Source organism: Notolepis coatsorum (genome assembly GCF_963971535.1).
Source record: "Notolepis coatsorum genome assembly, chromosome: 6".
Lineage (NCBI taxonomy): Eukaryota > Metazoa > Chordata > Actinopteri > Aulopiformes > Paralepididae > Notolepis > Notolepis coatsorum.
Window position 1 is genome coordinate 156,454,088 of NC_140170.1, and position 20,345 is coordinate 156,474,432.

Sequence of the window (20,345 nt, forward strand, 5' to 3'; positions counted from 1 at the left end):
GCGAGAGAGCGGTGGAGAGAGAGCGATGGACAGAGAGAGAGGGGGAGAGAGAGAGGTGGAGAGAGAGGGGAGAGAGAGCGGTGGAGAGGGAGAGAGGTAGAGAGAGAGAGAGAGGTGGAGGGAGAGAGATGGCGAGAGAGCGGTGGAGAGAGAGCGGGGAGAGAGGTGGAGAGAGAGTGGGGGGGGAGAGACTCAGAGAGGGGGGAGAGGGGGGAGAGGGAGAGAGAGGGGGGGAAGAGACTCAGAGAGGGAGAGAGAGAGAGAGAGGGGGGGAAGAGACTCAGAGAGGGGGAGAGCAAGAGAGGAGGGAGACTCAGAGAGAGAGAGGGGGGGGGAAGAGACTCAGAGAGGGGGAGAGAGAGGGGGGGGGAAGAGACTCAGAGAGGGGATGCCAGAGCAAACAAACAGAAACGCTTTAGAAAGCATGGACCCTCCTCCCCATGGGAATCAATATTCTATCCCTGCTCTACAGAAACAGAGAGGAGGAGTGGGGGAAGTAATCTGCGAGGGTCCAGGATCTCATTGGAGGCAAAGAGAGAAAAGATCCCAAACAGAGGGAAACATAGGAACATACTGAAGACACAGTGTTCTCACTACAGCGGTCTGGACTTCAGAGCAAACTGTTAAGGTAGGTGTAGCACATTTAAATGAAAATCATGGCTCGGGAAAACCTATTTCTTTCATGATTTGAAAATGACATGTTTTTGTGTTTTGTTTTCTTCCTGTTCCTGTCTCTGTCTGTGTTTAAATTTCCAACAATACTGCAGAAGATGGAGCCAAATTATTTTCACTGACAAATAGGTTATAAAGGTTAGAGGTAATTGTTTTACTGACGTAGAAAACATTATCAAATAAGAGTTTGCGTTTCTTCATAATGTTATCGTTATGTTGTGTTTTGGGGGAGAAATGGGCAGACTGGCCAGGAGAGTTCAGTGAACTAGCTGCTAGCAAACAGCCAAAGGAACTTTGCATGACAGTCTACCAGCTGAGCAGATTACAGCTTGTAGGCCAAGCTCTTTCAATGACGGAACACAGAACAAAAGACAACTTGAACTCAAAAGACACTCAACAACTCAAATAATCAGACTGAGAGTGTTTACATTTGTGACCAAGTCCAGCAGTTTGTGGCTCATGATTCCCCTTTTTTTTTTTTTTTTTTTTTTCTTTTTTTTTTTATTATTGCAAAACAAAATTATTAAAAGTCAGTACTCAACACATAATGAAACTAACAATTAAGATGGCTAAAATGACATGCAAGCACAGAAACAGAAAGCAAAAAAAAGTATATAATAATACTTTACAGTATACAGTGTATATCCAACGAAATTACCAATTATACCAATGTCTTATACAGGATATACCCCTAATACCTGTTATCTAAAACCCTACACACATGCTCCAGCTCGAACCCCCCCTCCCGGACCCCTCTTTGGATAGTACCTCCATTATCCCTCGCTCCTAACCAGACACTACCATTATAAGCTAGCTTTTATTCTCTCCACCACTTCTAACCACATTGACATTTTGGATTCATTGAGACCCAGAATTCTTGCTGTAGATATTTCTTGATAAATCACATCGAGATATGTAAGAAACCAAACTTTCCGGCAAATTTTTTCCTGTTGAACCAGCGTGATGCGATCAGCTTTTTAGCTACTGTGATACCCGATAAAACCAATCTCTTTAGCTGTGGATTTACTGCAAACTCAAAAACATCATTCAATAGTAATACAGAGGGGTGTACAGGTATATTCCAAGATACGAGTTGATAATTGTTGCGTCACATCTTTCCAAAATGCCTTAACTGGTGGACCCTTTTTTTTTTTTTACAGATTATGAAAGTACAACATCTTTCAAATGATGTGTCATACATTGAAATCTGAAAATATTTGGAGAGGGTATGCTTATTTGTATCTTGTTAAACGTCAAGTCAAAGCTGAGAAAACACCATTCTGCATTTTCAACACATTGGCACTCAGGTGCGTCTCTACATTTCGTAGCTCCATTTCTGCAGACCCCTCTCTGATTGGCCCACGCCTGTTTCTACACTGGTTAAGCTTAGGCACTCTTCGAAGTTGGTTAAGGTTAGAGTTTGTCTTAGAGCGTGACGGCAAGTTCTTCCGACGGTTAAGCTTAGGCACTCTTTCGAAGTTGGTTAAGGTTAGAGTTTGTCTTAGAGCATGGCGATAGAACGCCAGGTAGTTTGCAGGCTGTTCGACGCGGAAATGGGCAAAGACACAGCTCGTCACGCGATTGGGCAACAGTGGCCAATCAGAGAGGGGTCTGCAGAAATGGAGCTACGAAATGTAGAGACGCCACTCAGGTACTAGGTGTGAACAATAGCTCTTAAATCCACCCATAACCACTCCCCTAACCCCTCCCTAACCACTCCCCTAACCCCTCCCCTACCCACTCCCCTAACCACACCCCTAACCACACCGCTAACCACTCCCCCACTGGATTAGCCATCATCTGTCAGTAGCCCTTTTCACACAGACTTTGCCGCATTATGGATTCTCTTATAGAATATAAATGGCGCACGCACGCAATGAAAAATAGTAACATACTATAAAATTGACATGCATAACTCACAATGATTAGTTAAGCTTTTGAAAATGTAGGGCAGACCTTGCTGGTAACGGAGCAGTCGATAGGAGAGGAACAGCAATCAGGTCTCATCTGACTTTGACTAACTCTCCACCGCTGGCTTCTGTTTTCTCTCTCCTAGAATCCCGCGTCCAGTGGACGGTATTGGCTGCAGGGCTCGAACAAGCATAACGATGCACTCCAAGCTGAAGTGGCTGATTCTCATTCAGCTGCTGCTGAGTGAACAAGCTCTGTGCAGGACACCACTCGCTCCGCCTCTGAGGAAAGGTGCGCTTCCCGGGGCCCCTGTCCGGGAGGATGGAGGGATGATGGAACGACCCCAGTCTCTCCTGGGGTCCCGACAGCAGCCTGTTCTCACACCCGTAGTGCCGGTTCTGCAGGAAGAAGACAGAGTACGCTCTGCCCAACGCGTGATCTCCACTCTCGGGGAGAAGCTCAAAGGACAGATGGAGGAAGAGCGGATCCGTCTGCTGGGAAACGCCAGCTGCGGGGACCTGCTGTCCGCCACCACCCTGGGCGACCCGTCCCCCAACGCGTTCCCCCAGGAGCTCCTCGGACTCTCTCTGGTGCCCGTGCTGGTGATGGCGGGCTGCCCTCGGGAGGCGCAGACCCTGGTGCTCCGGTTGTACAACCTGCTCGGGGAGGACGACGCAGAGGAGCTACTGATGGAGGTGGAGAGTCTGATAGAGTGGAGGACGGCCCGCCGCTCCGCCGCCACGGCCGCACCAGCCACACCTCCCACGGCGGAGAAGGTTGAAGCGGAGCGCCACTTATCAGCGGTGATGTTTAACATCCAGCAGCTGGCCGTGGCTGGAGAGGCAGAGACGAGACGGGGAGCTTCTGCAAAGCTGTGTACGGGCTGGACCAGGGTCAACGGAACCACGCTGTTAGGACAGGCCGTGGAGGAGGAAGCCACGTGGGGGCTGGAGGAGGCCGTGAGGGCCTGCGAGAGTCTGGGGTCCCAGTGTGCCGGCGTGTCCCGCGGCGGACCGCTCAGACCTGGGCAGTACCAGGCGGTGCTGAAGCAAGGTAGCCGCATCGTTCCGTCCAAATCCTCCGAGTCGGAGAGCTGGATCCGCCAGTGCCACGCGGAGGACGAGGAGGCCTCCCTCCCCAGAGCCGCGGGGGGACGGGCGCGGAGAAGCCCCCGCAGGAACTGTGTCAACAAGAGCGAGGAGCAAGTGTACAACGTGGTGGAGTGGATCCCTGCGGTCAGCACCCTGTACAACCTGGGCACGGCCATTTACTACGCCTCAGTCAACTGCTCGGAGACGGCCAAGGAGAGGGCCATTCTGAGCGCCGTGGACCTGGGCACCGACGCCCTCATGGCCTTCACGGGAGGGGCTGCTGGTGTGGCGGGATACACCCTGGGTGCAGGGGTGAAGACTGGGGTGAAGGCCGGCGTCAAGTACCTGCTGACCTCCATGAAGAAGGAGGATGACCTGTTGGTGAACCAGGACAGTTGGGGGGAGGGTGTCATCACATTAGTACACTAGATTAGATGATTATTTGACATATAGCCAACAGAATAGCCTTGCACGCAATGCTTGTGTAGTTCTTTCTTCCAGTATGGAAGGTAACACACTGACTAAGCAGGATGTTACGGTTCTACTGTGACTTGTTTACAAGATATGGTAATAAGACACCAAATTATTATGTTTTTGTAGATATATTTATCATATATCAACACATAGCAACTGTTCTTTTGCACATAGCAACTGTGGTCTCTTCCATTGCCATGCACATAACAATGGTTGCTATGTTACAGGCAGCCATGTTGGAAGATTCCATGCAAACATTCCATGCAATGCCTCTACTGCCCTCTGGCCATAAATGATTAATTTGGTATTATATTTAAGGTAGAATCTGGTGCGGCTGGGTAGTGTAGAGGTATAAGCACTCGCCTACCACCGTAGAGACCCGGGTTAAATTCCCGGCAGCGGTACCTTCAGCTTGGTCAGTTGTCCCTACAAACACAATTGGCAGTGTTCACGGGTGGGAAGCCGGTGGGGTATGAGTCATGGTCATTGTAATAGCGACTCCTACTGGTCAGTCAGGGCGTCTGTTCAGCAGGGAGGGGATCTGGGGGAGATAGTGTGAACCTCCACGTGCGTTACATTCTGAGTGGAGATAGAGAAGGAGAAGTCTGGAGAGATTTGCAGTATAATAAATGACTATATAGCTATATATATATATATAGATTATAACTATATAGTAACTGATTATACTGTGGTATAAGTGCTTTTAGCTGGTATCATATTTGAAGCATAGTCATGTAAAATGATACCCAGCCCTTAATCATGGTTATAGATTATGATAGTAATCCAGTTTCAATTTATAATAATTATTTTTGTAATATACAATATATTTGACTTTGTATCAGTGTTTGGGAGCCAAGTAACTTAAAAATTAAAAGGAAATAATCATATTACATCACAGAGATGTAGTAATACTAATAATCCAACGGATTATGTTGCACACTGTATTAGGCCTACACTAAACGGTAATTGGTAATGTGCAAAAGAAAGTGACCCAATAAAAGTAAAAATAACTATTAAGTATAACATATTTAACAGCTATACTATGGAAGAACTGGTCTCATGGAATCAATACCTCAATACCTATTATTATTTCACCTCCACCATGGACACCATTATAGTGAAATGCTTGGTTCCGTATGACCCTCTTGAAATTGTGCTTCATACAGTAAAAAAATAAGTTAAAGAATAAAGACCAAACACTATACAAAATACAATATACAAAACTAAAATGTACAAAATGGAAAAAACTAAATGCAAAAATTAGGTAGAAGAGGTAGTGCAAATCCTTTAGGAATGTTAGGAAGAATGTTTCAGGTCACACTCAAACACCCACCTCTGGTTTACGTGCAGGGACTATTGTAATAGTAACATACGTTGTAATTTAATATACTTCCATCAAAATGTGTTACCCGTCTGTATACAGTATCTGTGGAGAAAATGGCCTCATCTCTCATTTTCATCATCAGTTTGATAGAATGTCTTTTGTTTGTTTGTTTTTAGGATTTATAGTACAGTATGGCTTAAATTGTAGTTTCATCATTGGTCAAGAAATTAATTGTGTTTTATGTTGTTACCTATGGCAAAGGAACATTATAAGCGGCAATAATAACGACTTATTGGCCAAAGTATGAATTTGAGTCATTAATTACAATTTAGGTCTCTGCTCATTTCTTAGATAATACAGACGTGTGTAGTCTACTCATATCGTGTGTGGGGACATTGTGATTAAATTAAAAACAGATCGGCGTAATTCTATAAACGGATGTGAACGTGTTTGTCTGTGTTCTTTTTATTAGAGCTATGTGCATTGTGGGAGTGGGCCTAGTACTACTATTGAAGATATAATGTTGTTTGCAATGTTTGCTGGAGCCACTTCATCCACAACAGCGTACCCCGGTCAGAGAGCGGACACAAGAGTCAAGAGAACAGTCCTTTTGTATTTTTATTTAGGATTCTGTTGTTGAGTGAGATCTCTCAAAATGGTGGTGTTTCAGAGTGGTTTCTGTAATGCATAAGCAGAAACAAGAAATTATAATACATAATACATAATTAGCAGAGGTAAAGGTCATATGCATCATGCACTATCCACTGCCTGCATTAGGCCGCTAGGTGACCCATATGCATGACCACGGCTAGTCGCTACCCCGTGCCATGCCCGGCCCATGCGGCCAACCGAGCCAGCGCCAGTGCTGACATGCCAATGGAAATATGCCATATAGCATAGCCAGCTGGCTAGCATTAGCTCAATTAGCGGCACGGACCAAACACAACACAAAGCAGCAAACCCCAAGCCATAATCATACACATAAATCACAGCGCCCCAACAACACACAATGCAGGCTACATATGACATTTACCTAGCATAAACCACAGGCATTACATTTTGGAGGCTGGTGATAACTTACTTCCTCAAGGACGCACTCTCAGTCTGCAAATGGAAACACAGGTGCCGGCAATTCACCACCTGTATTTAATTACCAGACTAAGGACCCTTGGGTGGTCTGGAGAGATGCCTGACTAGGAACAAGAATACCCCCTGGGCTGTCCAAAGTAATGCCTGAATAGAAATAATACACAGTATGGCAAAATAGTGGGGAATTTACAACAGCCGCCCCCAGGATAGCATAGCTATTATGTAAACACGTTAAATTCCCTAAGTGGCTACCGAGGTCTATGGATTGTCGACATCGTGTGCCACAGTCGGCAACTGGACAAGGCGTGCTACCGGTCGTAGGTACGTCTTGTGTCTTGTCTCCAACTCGGACCTCAGCCGACCGGATGCATCCATCTGCACTTGCATTTAGTCTGACAACCTTCCCAACGGGCCAGTGAGCACGTGGCAGCTGAGGGTCGACAATCATCACAACGGTGTCCTGGAGGAGACCATCAGTGTGTTGTCGCCACTTCTGGCGGACTTGAAGGGATGGTAAGTAGCTTCTGAGGAATTGCACCCAGAAGTGGTCCACCATCATTTGGCAATCTCACCGTCTCCTGGTGAGTAGGTCCGGAGCGTAGGACACTTGTGGCAGGGAGGCGTCCCGCCGCCCCATCAGCAACATGTTTGGTGTCACAGGGTCCGGATCCGCGATGTCTGACGACACGTATCCTAAAGGTTTGGCATTGAGGATGCCTTCCACTTCGACCAAAACAGTGAGCACGACTTCTTCTTGGAGAGGCTGAGTACCGATCACCACCTGCAGAGCATTCTTGACAGATTGTATCTCGCGTTCCCAGGCACCACCAAAGTGGGGAGCTGCTGGTGGGTTGAACTGAAACTTGATCCTTTTCTTGGCAAGTATCTCCAGCAGCTGTGGCTCCATCGAGGCGAATGCCTCCCTCAGTTCCCTCTCTGCACCTCGGAAGTTCGTCCCCTGATCCGAGAGAATCTCAGAGGGGGTGCCTCTCCGGGCGATGAATCGTCTCAAAGCCAAGAGGAAGGCATCGGTGTCGATGCTACTCAGCAGATCTAAGTGGACACAGCGAGTGGTCAGGCATTTAAAGATGACTCCCCAGCAAAATTACAAACATCTCAAAACAAACTGGTCAGACTACTGCTTGACCTCACTCCTAGAACCCACCTCACCCCTGCCCACTTTGACAACCTAGGATGGCTTAGAGTAGACAACAGAGTACAGCAACTTGCAATGGGCCTGGTCTACCGTTTGACAGCACAGCATTCTCACAGGCAGACCCAGGCCTAGCTAGCAACTGGGTGTCAGCCCCTGTCCCCATGAGAAGCGAAACGTGGGGCCGCTTGCGCTTCGCTGAAGGCATGCGGCCCGCAGCCAAAGGGAACAAATCAGAGCCCGTATCCCGCTGGTGTTGGGGGGGGAGTGACCGGAGAGCGTGCTAGACACAGCTAGACGGCGGCGGTTTTTTAGGGCGTGCTCATCTAATGTAGCCGATCCCTCGGCCGCCAAGGCTGTCGGCCTTGTGATCACCTGTTGTCTTTGTGCCCAGGGTACCTCAGGCGGGGGAAACATGGCCACTGGTCGGGGGCCTCGCCACAGCCGCTGGCGAGGCCGCGCCCTCACCTCTGGCTGCGTGGTGTGAGGCGGTGTGGGTCCTAGGTCAAATACCGCCGGCGCTCCTGCGGAAAGACCAAAAAGAGGGGAGCCCTGAGGAGGAGAAGCCTTCTCTCCTCCTCAAGGGAAGACAGCTCCAACCAAAGATGTCTGTGAACAAGCGTTGACAGCATCCTAGTCCTCCCTGCGGTTATAGCTTGCGACTGGGTTAAAAGCTGTATAACCTCAAAAACACGTGCGATGTTTTCGACGTCGGCTGGCCCTAAGGCCCCACTACCCGACACCATTGTGGACAGAAAAGCAGCCAACTGAGCAATGTTACTGGTCGCCGCTAAATTCCGTCCTGCGGCGGTATAAACTTCATCAGCCCATACAGCCACCTGCCGGGCCGACTCGCCCTCTGGCGTCGGCTTCCGGGTGGGATACCGTTCAACCATGCCAGGGCAAAGGACCGATGCTACCTGGCTCTCTAGCCACGGCACACCTGCCTTGCGCCCTGTCGTCAGCCCATCCACCCGTATAAAGGGTAAATAAGCCTCAGCAAAACCCCTCACATTAGACACCGATTGACCTTCAGCAATCAAACGGTTAAGAGGAGGGAAGAGTGGGGCGGTCAGGTGGCGTAGCGGAGATTGCGTTTGTCACCAAACGCCGGAGATGCTGGATTCGCCTGTTCGAATCCAGCTCACAGCTCCGGCGTTGTCACCAGCTTGGCTGGCCGTTCACACTAATACAATTGGCAGTATTAGAGGGTGGGAAAGCTGGAGGGGTGGGTCCGGGTCGTTGTAAACAGTGACTCCTACAGTTGGGTCGGGGCGCCTGCTCAGCGCGGATAGGATCTAAGGGGGGTAGTGTGATCCTTCCACACGTTACACCCTTTCAGTGAGAGTCCGCGCTGCCAGGTGAAAAGAAGCGGTTGATTGGCTAGACGTGTGTCGGAGGAAGCAAGTGATAGCCTCCACTCTCCCAGACCGACTGTGGGGGGTAAGTGCGCAGTGACCAGGAAGGGGATTGGGAATTGGCATAACGACTAACATTGGGATGGGAGAAAATCGGAGGAAAAAGGAGGGGGAAAAAGATCAATAAAGAAAAATAAAGAGGAGGGAAGAGTGGCGACAGCCCACGGCGGGGAACAAAGGAATGGCATCCCAGCATTGTGGCATTAGCATTAGCCGCGCGCTCTAGGTCTGGGATAGTTGGAAAAACACCCAAAAAGCAGTCATGACGACCATGTTTTCCCAAATATCCTGCCCCTCGCGCCAATACATCACTCGGCTGTCTCACGGAACAACGAGCAGTATTACTCATGCTAGTATCAATGCCTGGTAGCGCAGGCCCTACCTGTGCACAACTTAGCTCGACTGCTAACCGTCGCGCAACGTCCCTCGGTCCGCTGTCACGAGACGAGGAAAACCCCGGACAGGCCCGATGCGCTGTTAGGATGTGCCGAGAAGATTCCAGGGGCATAGTCGTAGTACCCTTGAATGAGTGCTCCTGCCAGAGTCTTCAGGGTATTCTTGTTTACCAGAGAGGAGATCCGGTACAAGAATCTAGTTCGTTGGTTGACTTTTTTGATTACATTGGTACTACGACTATGCTTGCACCTCATGGTACCAAAGCACCTCAAAGGCACTAAAAACAAGATTACAAACATCACAAAACGAACTGGTCAGACTACTGCTTGACCTTACTCCTAGAACCCACCTCACCCCTGCCCATTTTGACAACCTAGGATGGCTTAGAGTAGACGACAGAGTACAGCAACTTGCAATGGGCCTGGTCTACAAGATACTGTACACTACACCAGGGGTTCCCAAACTTTTCATGCCACGACCCCCACTATTATAGGAGGTAAAACAAAATATATTTAATTATAATATATATATATAATAATGTTTCAACCATACATTTCCATTTATAAAAAAAAAAAATATATATATATATATATATATATATATATATATATATATATATATATATATATATATATATATATATATATATATATATATATATATATATATATATATATATATATATATATATATATATATATATATATATATATATATATATATATATATATATATATATATATATATATATATATATATATTTTTTTTTTTATAAATGGAAATGTATGGTTGAAACATGCAAACGTTCAAACGCACACACACTAATAAGCATTGGAGGCTTTTAACCAGGACCGGACTGGGGAAATCATTCAGGCCAGGAAATATAGTGCAAAATATAGCCCCAGTCAGGCCACCTTTTAAGCAGGGGGTCTGGGGGTCCCCCACCAGGAAATCTTTTGTTACAAAGACTTAATTTCCTGCATTCTGGTGCAGGCTTCTTTTTTTTTTTTACCCTTTAAATGCCAGTGTTTGTGATGGCATCACAAATTATTGTTAAAAAACTGGCTAGCATATATGATTAGCAACAACACTGATTTTGATGGATTTTCTGTTTTTTTGTAATGTCAGATTGAAAAAAATACAATCTTTTATTCAACTTCAGCCCTGATCATAACACCACATATTCATTTTATAATTCTAACCCTTTAAATGCCAGTGTGTGTGATGGCATATATTTGCAATATATCAAATGCAAAGTAGATTTTTCTGGGGCGGATTATTACAGGCTAGCATGTGTCAATGATTAGCAACAACAGTTTTTTGTAAGGGTCCCTGTTGTAACATTAGGATTGTTCTATTTAAGTACTGTTGCACGTAGGACTCTTTTAACGGTGAATAAAGTACAAGTAAGCAAGACTGCTTTAACCCTTCATTGTGTACAGTCGGGACACGGACAGAACATAATGAAACATGGTGACAGCGGTGGGATATGTTGCTGTTTAGCCATAGTGTTTGATATGGAAAAGTTCCATCAATATACATATGGTAGACCGGTGACCGTTCAAAGCGACCACAAGCCTCTAGAAAATATCCACAGCAAGCCACTGCTTAGTGCACCTAAGAGATTACAAAGGATGCTACTCAGACTGCAGCACTATGATATTAGTGTGACATATGTGCCAGGCAGGGATATGTTGCTTGCAGACACGTTGAGTAGAGCGTACTTACCAGAGAGCACTAAGGGAGACAGTGAGACAGAGGTAGAGACGGTAAACATGGTTAGCTATTTACCCATCTCAGCAGAGAGGCTGAGCGCTATCAGAGCTGCAACAAAGAATGACCTAAAGTTACAGAGTGTGGCAAATAGAATACTGTCAGGGTGGCCCAAGAGGAAAAGAGACTTGCCAAGTGACATCAGGCACTACCACTCGTTCCAGGAGGAAATTAGTTTCCAGGACGGCATCGTTTTCCGAGGAGAAAGAGCCGTGATACCGGATGCACTCAGGGTTGACATCACGTACAGGATCCACTCCTCTCATCTGGGAGTAGAAGGATGTCTGAGGCGAGCGAGGGAGTGTGTATACTGGCATGGGATGAACGAGGAGATAAAGACCTTCATCGCTAAATGTGGGATATGCAGGTCAGTGGACCCAAGGCAACAGAGGGAGACACTACACCCACATGACATGGCCAGCAGACCCTGGGCCAAGGTAGGGACAGACCTTTTCTCGTTCCACAACAAAGACTACCTGATCATTGTAGACTACTTCTCTAACTTTTGGGAGGTTGACTATCTGTCTGACACTAAGAGCAACACAGTAATCAGAAAACTCAAGGCCCACTTTGCCAGGCAAGGGATACCTGATGTCGTTATTTCTGATAACGGGCCACAGTATGCATCACAAGAGTTTCGACACTTCAGTCAGAAGTGGGGTTTTGAACACAGGACATCTTCGCCGGGATACCCACAGAGTAACGGGAAGGTGGAGTCAGCAGTAAAGACAGCCAAGGGCCTGATGCTGAAGGCTGCAGCGGCGAGAGAGGACCCGTACCTGGCTATGTTGGACCATCGTAACACACCGAGCTCATATGAGGTGGAGTTAGAGTCGGGAGGTGTTCTGAGAAGAAATCGTTGCCACCTCAGACACGATCACACCACTATAGACACACCAGGTACAATCACACCTGCATCAACAGTGACTGAGAAGGCCGGCCCGCCAGTCAACCCGGTAGGGAGCCAAGGTACGGTCACTACCAGGTCTGGTCGACAGGTTGTCAGACCTCAATATCTGAAGGACTATACTTCGTGATTAGAGAATGGACTGGGGAGAGAGAGAGAGAAAAGAAAGAGTGAAATGGGTTATGTGTGCACATGTTTTGATCTGTTGATTGTTTGAGGGGTACTAATGAGTCATTTACACAGTGTTGTTGTTGTTTGGATCTGTTGTAAGTAAGCAGAACACAGGTTAAGTAGTTGTAAGTTAAATATCTATATCCTGTATATATCTGTACTTTGAAAAAGAAAGATGTAACAATAGGATTCTTCTATTTAAGTGCTGTTGCACGTAGGACTCTTTTAGAGGTGACACCGAGGGTTCACTTGTGGTGGAACCAAGCTTATGTAAATATAACAACGGTGAATAAAGTACAAGTAAGCAAGACTGCTTTACCCCTTCAATGTGTACAGTCGGGACACGGACAGAACATAATGAAACACCTGTTGACAGAGTCTGCTATGGGGCGACAATAATATGTTCATGAGGCATGGTTTCTATCTTTAGCCATAAACGGCGTGGTTTATTTCACATGCTCCACAGCAGTACATGATACATCCTTCTCCTCTGAGAGTGAAGGTGGAAGAGACAGAGGGGGAGTCGACATCTCGTTAAATACCCTCTACCTGGTGGCAGCATTAACGGCTCCGCCTATAGCGCCCTCTTGTGGAATCAGTTATATACAGTTAGACAGTTAGGCAGTTACACAGTTACTTACTCAGTTACTTGCAATCATATATAACCTCTAACTTTAACACTCCCACTTATGGTTGTCTAGTACACTGTACAACTTCTTCAAAAACAATTTTACAAAGAAAATAATACAGTTCAGAGCATCAAAAGAATATGGCACCAAACCTCTGCAAATCTTCTCAATTTCAGTTTGGAAGCAGGTTTCGTCATAGCGTCTGCTACCATGTCGTCTGTTGGACAATAAATCAGTGTCATTCTTTCTTCTCTGATGACAGATCTGATGAAATTATATTTTATATCGACATGTTCACATCTTTGTCGGCACACAGGGTTTCTAGCAATCGCAATGGTTCCCTGGTTGTCCTCATAAACAACAGTCTTCTTATATACATAGGTATCCATTCCTTCGAGCAGTTGTTCTAGATAAATACATTCCTGTATTGTCATAGCTAGAGCCATATATTCGGCTTCACAAGTTGATAGTGCCACTGTGGGCTGCTTCTTTGTTTTCCACGAAACCAGTGAGCTGTTTGTGTTCAAACTCACACAATACCCTGTGGTACTTCTTCTGTCTGTGGTGTCTGCTGCCCAGTCTGCATCACTGTAGGCTTTAAGCCCTAAGCCTTCGCTGCTCTTTCTGAAACAAAGCTGTTTATCTGCTGTACCTTTGAGATAACGAAAAACGTGTTTTGCTGTAATCCAGTGCTCCTCTGTGGGGTCAGCAAAATTCTGTGACAATTTACTCACTACAAAACATAGGTCAGGGCGAGTACATGTTGTCAAATAAATGAGGCTACCTACAGCTTCTCTGTACATCTTTACATCAGTCAATCTCTGAGCATCCTCTTGGTAGTTTTTGATCACATGGTGTTTCCCTTGTTCTACATTCTTGCATGTCAAAACGTATTCAGAATTTTTTCCACATATCTCTTCTGGGATATTTTTACACAATTGGCAGACTGTTCAAAGTCCATGCCTAGAAAATGTTTTAACCTTACAAGGTCCTTCATTTTTAATCTGGTGGAGAGCATACCTTTCACCTGTTCTAGGTTTCTAGTGTTGTCTGCTGCGATGATCAAATCATCCACCCAAATGACAATTATCACTTTTCCTGACTCTTTTGACTCCCTTGAGTAAACACAGGGGTCTACTGGGTTCTGTAGGAAGTGATCTTCAATGAGACATGTATGAAGCATCTCGTTCCAATTTCGCCCAGACTGTTTCAGGCCGTAAATGGATTTTTCTAGCTTACACACTAGTTTCTCTCCTTTCTTCTCGTAACCTTCAGGTTGTTCCATGTATATCTCCCTATCTATGGGTGCATGCAGGTAAGCTGTCTTCACATCCATCTAATGCTAAATCAAATTGTCCTCAGCCGCTTTCTGCATCACTACCCTTACACTGGTCAGATTGGCTGTGGGGGAGAAGGTCTCACCATAGTCTATCCCCTCCCTCTGACTGTAACCTTTAGCTACGAACCTGGATTTGTACTTGTCGTGGCCTTCAATACCCTCCTTGATTGAGTACACCCATTTCCCTCCCACTGTCTGTCTGCCCTCTGGTAACTTGGTTAGAGTAAAGGTGTGGTTGTCCTCTCTAGGGACCTCATCTCCTCATCCATTGCTCTCTCCCATTGACTTGATTCAGGGGACACTATGGCCTCTTTAAAGGCCAACTTGCAGGTTGTATTTTTGTTCAATAAACAATATGACTAGGTCAACGCTGACTTTCATGAAGAGGGGGAAAAAAAGTATCGAAATTGACCCAGTTTTAGCGTTTTTTATCAAACATTTTGTCGACCAAACCACAACCTCCACGCACATGCATATTTTAATCCATGGTTCATAACATGCGTGTGTCATCTTAATGATGACGTCACATCAGGTTAGGGCTGGGCGATATGACGATATTATATAAATATCGGGTACAGTTCATTAACGATACACTTTTTAAACGTATCGTGGATATCGTGATGTTTTGCCCAAGAGGATTGTGTCGCGTCAATCGGTCCACACGTTGAAACTTTTGAACAGCGCCGCCCCACACACACTACTGCATCAAAGTTACTACTTATGATAACAAAGGCATTCGTTTTGTGGCATTAACGTTATATAGTTACACGTTCAATAATAACATCAGCGTATTTACATAGCAACGTCCGAGGTCGACCTAGATATAGCAAGCATTAGTCGTTCATATCTCAGCCCGTGCTGACTCAGTTGTGCCCATTCTGCGGTCTGTTAATAAAGTTTTCAATCAGACAGATGTATGGAAAGGCTTTTATTATAACATCCGTTGCAGTAAAATCATTATGCCTCCAGTCGTTTAGTCGTCCTGCGGAGCTAAAAGCTAAACGTCGGCCGCGGGGCGGGGGAGCTACCATTGTTGTTGTCATTGAGCTCTCCAATGGCGGAAGTAAAAAATAATACGCGCTTGCCGATTGGTGCTAAGAACAGCAGGGCGGGTGCAAGCGGTGTGACGTAATTGGCAGACTCGACTGTCAATCAAAATGATTCTGTTTGCCGTCTGAATGAATGAAAACGTTATTAACAGATTGCAGCATGGGTACAATACAGTACAGCTCAATACAACAACAGTGGACTGGAGGATTCAGACCAGAGAAAGACTTTCGTCTTGTTTACATCAGGGTCCCCCATTTTCAATTTATCATATTTCATATCTAAATCATATAATATCTCATTGCTAAATATATGCAATATATAATCTAATAATCCAATAATCTAAATCTAATATATAATATAAAAATGCTAAATGCATGGGTATTTTATTTTGTCTTTAATGTTAGCTTGCAAACTCAAATACTGTCTTGGTAAGCCTCATAATGAATTGTTTGGGGAAGAAAAGAAAAACATTGTGATGCGTATCGTGTATCGCCGAAAGGTCAGAAAATATCGTGATATCATATTTAGGCCATATCGCCCAGCCCTACATCAGGTGCAGGGCAGCGAGGGGCTCTGAGAATCACAGGCAGGTAGTGGCAGGAAGCAGAGCCTTCTTGTTACTACTAGCCGAGGAGCTAGTCTCTGTTTCACCTAACACTATTGCTCCGTAATCATAGCCATTAATCTCTAAAGCTAACCACTATTTGTAAAAGCCACAACCACGTTACCATATTTGTAATAATGTAAATCATTGTGTTGTTGTACATATTGTGTTTATAACGTTAGTAGCTAAGTTAGCTAGCTTGGTAGCCAGCATTCTCGAAACTCCTAACATCACCCGATTTAAAATAGTTCTCTCCTCTTTGTATACCTTTGTCCTCACAAGTATTCTGCCAGGGAACTTATGGGCACGACAATAGTAGTAGTTATAAGGTGTTTGAGCTTGTAACGTTAACGTTAGTTAGCTAATAGCTATCGTGGTAGCCCCTTTCGTGACTGTGATGCACCGAGTGCTATCCGAGGGGGCTACTATCGTATCAACATGCCGCGACGTGTAGCTTGCTAGACGGCATGATGCGTGTGCAGTGCTTTGCCCCACAGGTCTGAGAAGAGGACCTGCACATTTTACTCGTTCCCAAAACTCTTTTACATGCACGACAGTAGACATAATGCTAACATTAGCGGGGTAACGTTAGCCAGAGCCATATAGCCAGCTTGATACTATGACCCGGGGATAAGGCGACAGCCCACAGACCAGTAGCGCTGCTGTACTGAACAACAGGCTGCCTAGTGGTGCATGTAGTTCTTTTTTTACGACATTAAAAACCTTATAACTACCTTGTTTCAACCAGTTGTAGCTGGTCCATCAAAGTCTCCGACGATTAAACCCATTTGCGTCTTGTAAGGCGTCCATTTGGATCAAGGAAATAGCTTTCTGCACTCGTCAAAACTCCTTGTAGTGGATCAGAAGTAGGGAAAGTTACCTGGAGTGACGTCACGGCCCTGCTAGCGTCTGATAAGCTTTTTGATTTGCTCGTGCATGTTATTTGTGCGTGGACCTTTTTAACCCTTTCTGAGTGGCATTTCCGGCGTCAAATGAAAATAAATAAATAATGAAATTAGATACCAATGATGTAAACTACCCATAATTGCAGAGTAGGGTTTAACCTGCAAGTTGGCCTTTAAAGGTCTGAGGTACTCCACTGACTACTCTGTAGCAGTAATCAATGCTGGTAAGTGTACTGTCATCCTCGTCACTTTCTCTCCGGGCATAGTCTGTCAGATACTTTGGGGGTTTGTGTTCCCTTGAGGGATACCTCCCACTGCTTGGGGCACGTGACGTCACCCTCGGGTGCTCCTCGTCATCGTCCTCTGGGGGTTGCTGACTGTCTGTCTGCACGACCGTGCTAAGTACACTAGGCTGAGGTGTCTCTTCACACCTTACTCTGGAGTCCAGCTCTGGCTCCTCTGTCTGTGTCTCGTTCTCACATGTTGTCTTTGTGACAAACTTGACTAGCCTGTGTTTCTGCACTCTCCCTTTACCGGGATAATAAACTAGGAACGCGGGGCTTCCTTTGTCGTGCCCTACAAAGAGTCCTTTTTCACATCTGGACTCGAGCTTTCCTTTGTCCTGCTGGTATGCATAACACACTGATCCAAATTGGTGCATTCTAGCTAGATTACACTTCTTTCTTGTCAGTGCTGTATACGGGGTGGTGCCCGTGTGCTTATTAAAGCACCTGTTTCTGGTGTAAGCGGCTTCTTGCACCGCATAATGCCATAGACTCTTAGGTAAGTTACTATCTACTAGCTTACACCTAGCCATTTCGAAAAGAGTGCGCCATTCCCTCTCTGCCACTCCGTTCTGGTGTGGGGAGTATGGACATGACGTCTCGTGTCTTATCTTGTTCCTTCTCAACAGTGATTGGAACTCTCTATTTGTGAACTCAGTTCCGTTGTCGGACCTCAAGCATCTTATGTTACCATAAGGGGCTACGTCTGCCAGGAATTTCTCCGTGGCCTGGAGTGTGTCACTCTTTGCTTTGAGAAAGTAAACAAACACTGCCCCTGTACACACATCTGTAAAATACTGTACATATCTAAAGCCTCCTATGGACTCGTTGCTTACTGGACCGGCTAGATCTGTGTTAACTAGCGCAAGTGGTACCTTTACTTTTTCTGTGGGATTTCTGTTTCTCGATTGAGTAAACTTCCCCTTTATGCACACTACACATTCTCTGTCAGGTCTACGCTTTTCACCTTCAATGTGCATGCCTTCTGTCACTGCTTGCAGTTTCAGTAAATCCTCGTAATTACAATGACCCATAATCTCATGCCATGTCTGAATATCGTGACTGACAGTCACGTTACACATATCATTATTATTATTACACTTGTCGTTGTCATTACACTCTGTTTGTAGATAATACATTCTCTTGTACACCTTTATGTTAAATCGCGTACCGTCAGGCTCTACAAGAACATTTTTACCTTCATTGAAGAATACTTTGGCACCGTTCGCAGTAGCAGCTATTACAGAGAATAGTTATTGTGGGAACGAGGGTACGTAGAGAGCGTTCTTTAATGTCACTGTACACCGGCGCCCCTCACTGTCTATGAGGCATACCTGTGTGTCTCCTCTCTCTTGCGCCAACCCGTAGGTGCGCTTCCTTCTGCCAGCTCCATGCTGTGTCTCTCCGGGTCGAAAGTGTTGTCAAAGTTCTTGAACCGACTCCTGTCGTTGATGACGTGGGACGACGCACCTGTGTCCACGATCAGTCCCTTCCTTTGTGCCTGCTGCAGCTGCGTTGGCCTGGTGACGTACGCTGTCTGCGCCCCGAAGATGAAGTCTTCTTGTCCCGCTACTCTCCGGGCGTCGTCTCGATTCGTCTCACGTCCACCGTCGCCGCCATCTTGTCCACTGCCGCCATCTTGTCCATGCGCATACCACGCGCTCTGGTCGCGTTTCTTCATGCACATGTCTGTGTGCCCCGTGGATTTGCAGAAGCTACACCAGACAGTCTTTGTGCAGTTACCTTTCCGATGGCCTTTTTCTCCGCATCGCCAACACGCCAGCTCTGTCGTGGGCCTGGTCGCTCGGGCCTTCAGCAGGGTGCTCGGGCCTCCGCGGCGGCTGGGTGGATATCTTCTGAGGCCTCGAAATTTCGTAACTTGGCCTTGAACTTTCCCAGCGTCATGTCCGCTGAACCGTGTGTTACCAGGAGTGTGAACGGTTTGTACAGCTCCGGTAGTCCCCTCATCACCATCACCATCATTAGCCCATCTCTTGGTGCTACTCCTGCACTCTTCAACGCCGTAATGATCTGCTCAAATCTGATGACGTATTCGGTCACAGTCTCGGTGTGCCCCTTCTTCAGTGCTGTTAGTGTTATGTAGAAGGACACGACTCGGGGTCTTCCTTGCTCGATATAATGTTCTCTCAACACTTCCAGGCTTTCTCGGCCTTTGTCCTTAGTGTCGCGGAATATCAGCCCCAAGCTTGTGTCGTCGAGCAGTGGCGCTAACTCACAGTATGCATCTGCATTATGCTTGTCGTCCAGGGCTTGCGCTTCCACCGTTACTTCTCCCGTGGGGGCCGTCAAGATCGTCGTCTTCAGTCCCACACCGTGCATGCAGCACAACATGCGCTCTTCCCAGAGCTCATAGTCCTCGGCTCTTCCATTGAACGAGGGCCATTTGCTCTTTCCTTTTGTCGCCATCCTCTTGTTGATGGTAGGCGTAGCTTTAGCTCTTGTTGGCCTAGCGTCTAGCCATGCGGTGCTCCCGGTGCTAACCTAGCCTATACTTCAGCTAAACTTGCTACCCTTTATTATTTCACCCCTGCGTGATCTGGGCCCATAACCTGTTGACAGAGTCTGCTATGGGGCGACAATAATATGTTCATGAGGCATGGTTTCTATCTTTAGCCATAAACGGCGTGGTTTATTTCACATGCTCCACAGCAGTACATGATACATCCTTCTCCTCTGAGAGTGAAGGTGGAAGAGACAGAGGGGGAGTCGACATCTCCTTAAATACCCTCTACCTGGCGCGTCTATGCTTTTACCAACGCGTTCGTGTTTCCGGGTTCCCGTTTTGCGCTCTGATTGGCCACTGACCTACGCTATTACGCCCCCCTTTACGCTCTCGCCTGAGACGCGCTGTGAAGCACCTCTGTATTAAATGCCGGTTCATTCATGCTTTGAGAGAGGCGGCTCGTTCTTATTATTATCCCCCATTGTTCAGGTCGACATGGTCGCACAAACACGTAGGTTTCAATCACTGAGCTGTCTGTCTGTTGTTGTGTGTTTTCTTAGGTTCGGCTACTGTACATGGAGATGAGACCCCCCGCCTCTCTCTCCATAATAGACGCAACCAGGCGTGCATTCTCGTGGGAAAACCCGAAACAACATTTAATAAAGACGAGTGTTAGTTGTGTTTCCCCATC

General features: G+C 46.4%; 1 protein-coding gene across 1 annotated transcript; it reads left to right on the plus strand.

Annotated features, from left to right (window-relative positions):
• Window positions 1–2,780: 2,780 nt before the first annotated feature.
• Window positions 2,781–4,103, plus strand: apof (apolipoprotein F; the record flags this gene model as incomplete). Its single annotated transcript, XM_084315783.1, has 1 exon — window positions 2,781–4,103. The coding sequence occupies one exon, from the start codon at window positions 2,781–2,783 to the stop codon at window positions 4,101–4,103; it is 1,323 nt and encodes a 440-aa protein (XP_084171909.1).
• Window positions 4,104–20,345: the final 16,242 nt, after the last annotated feature.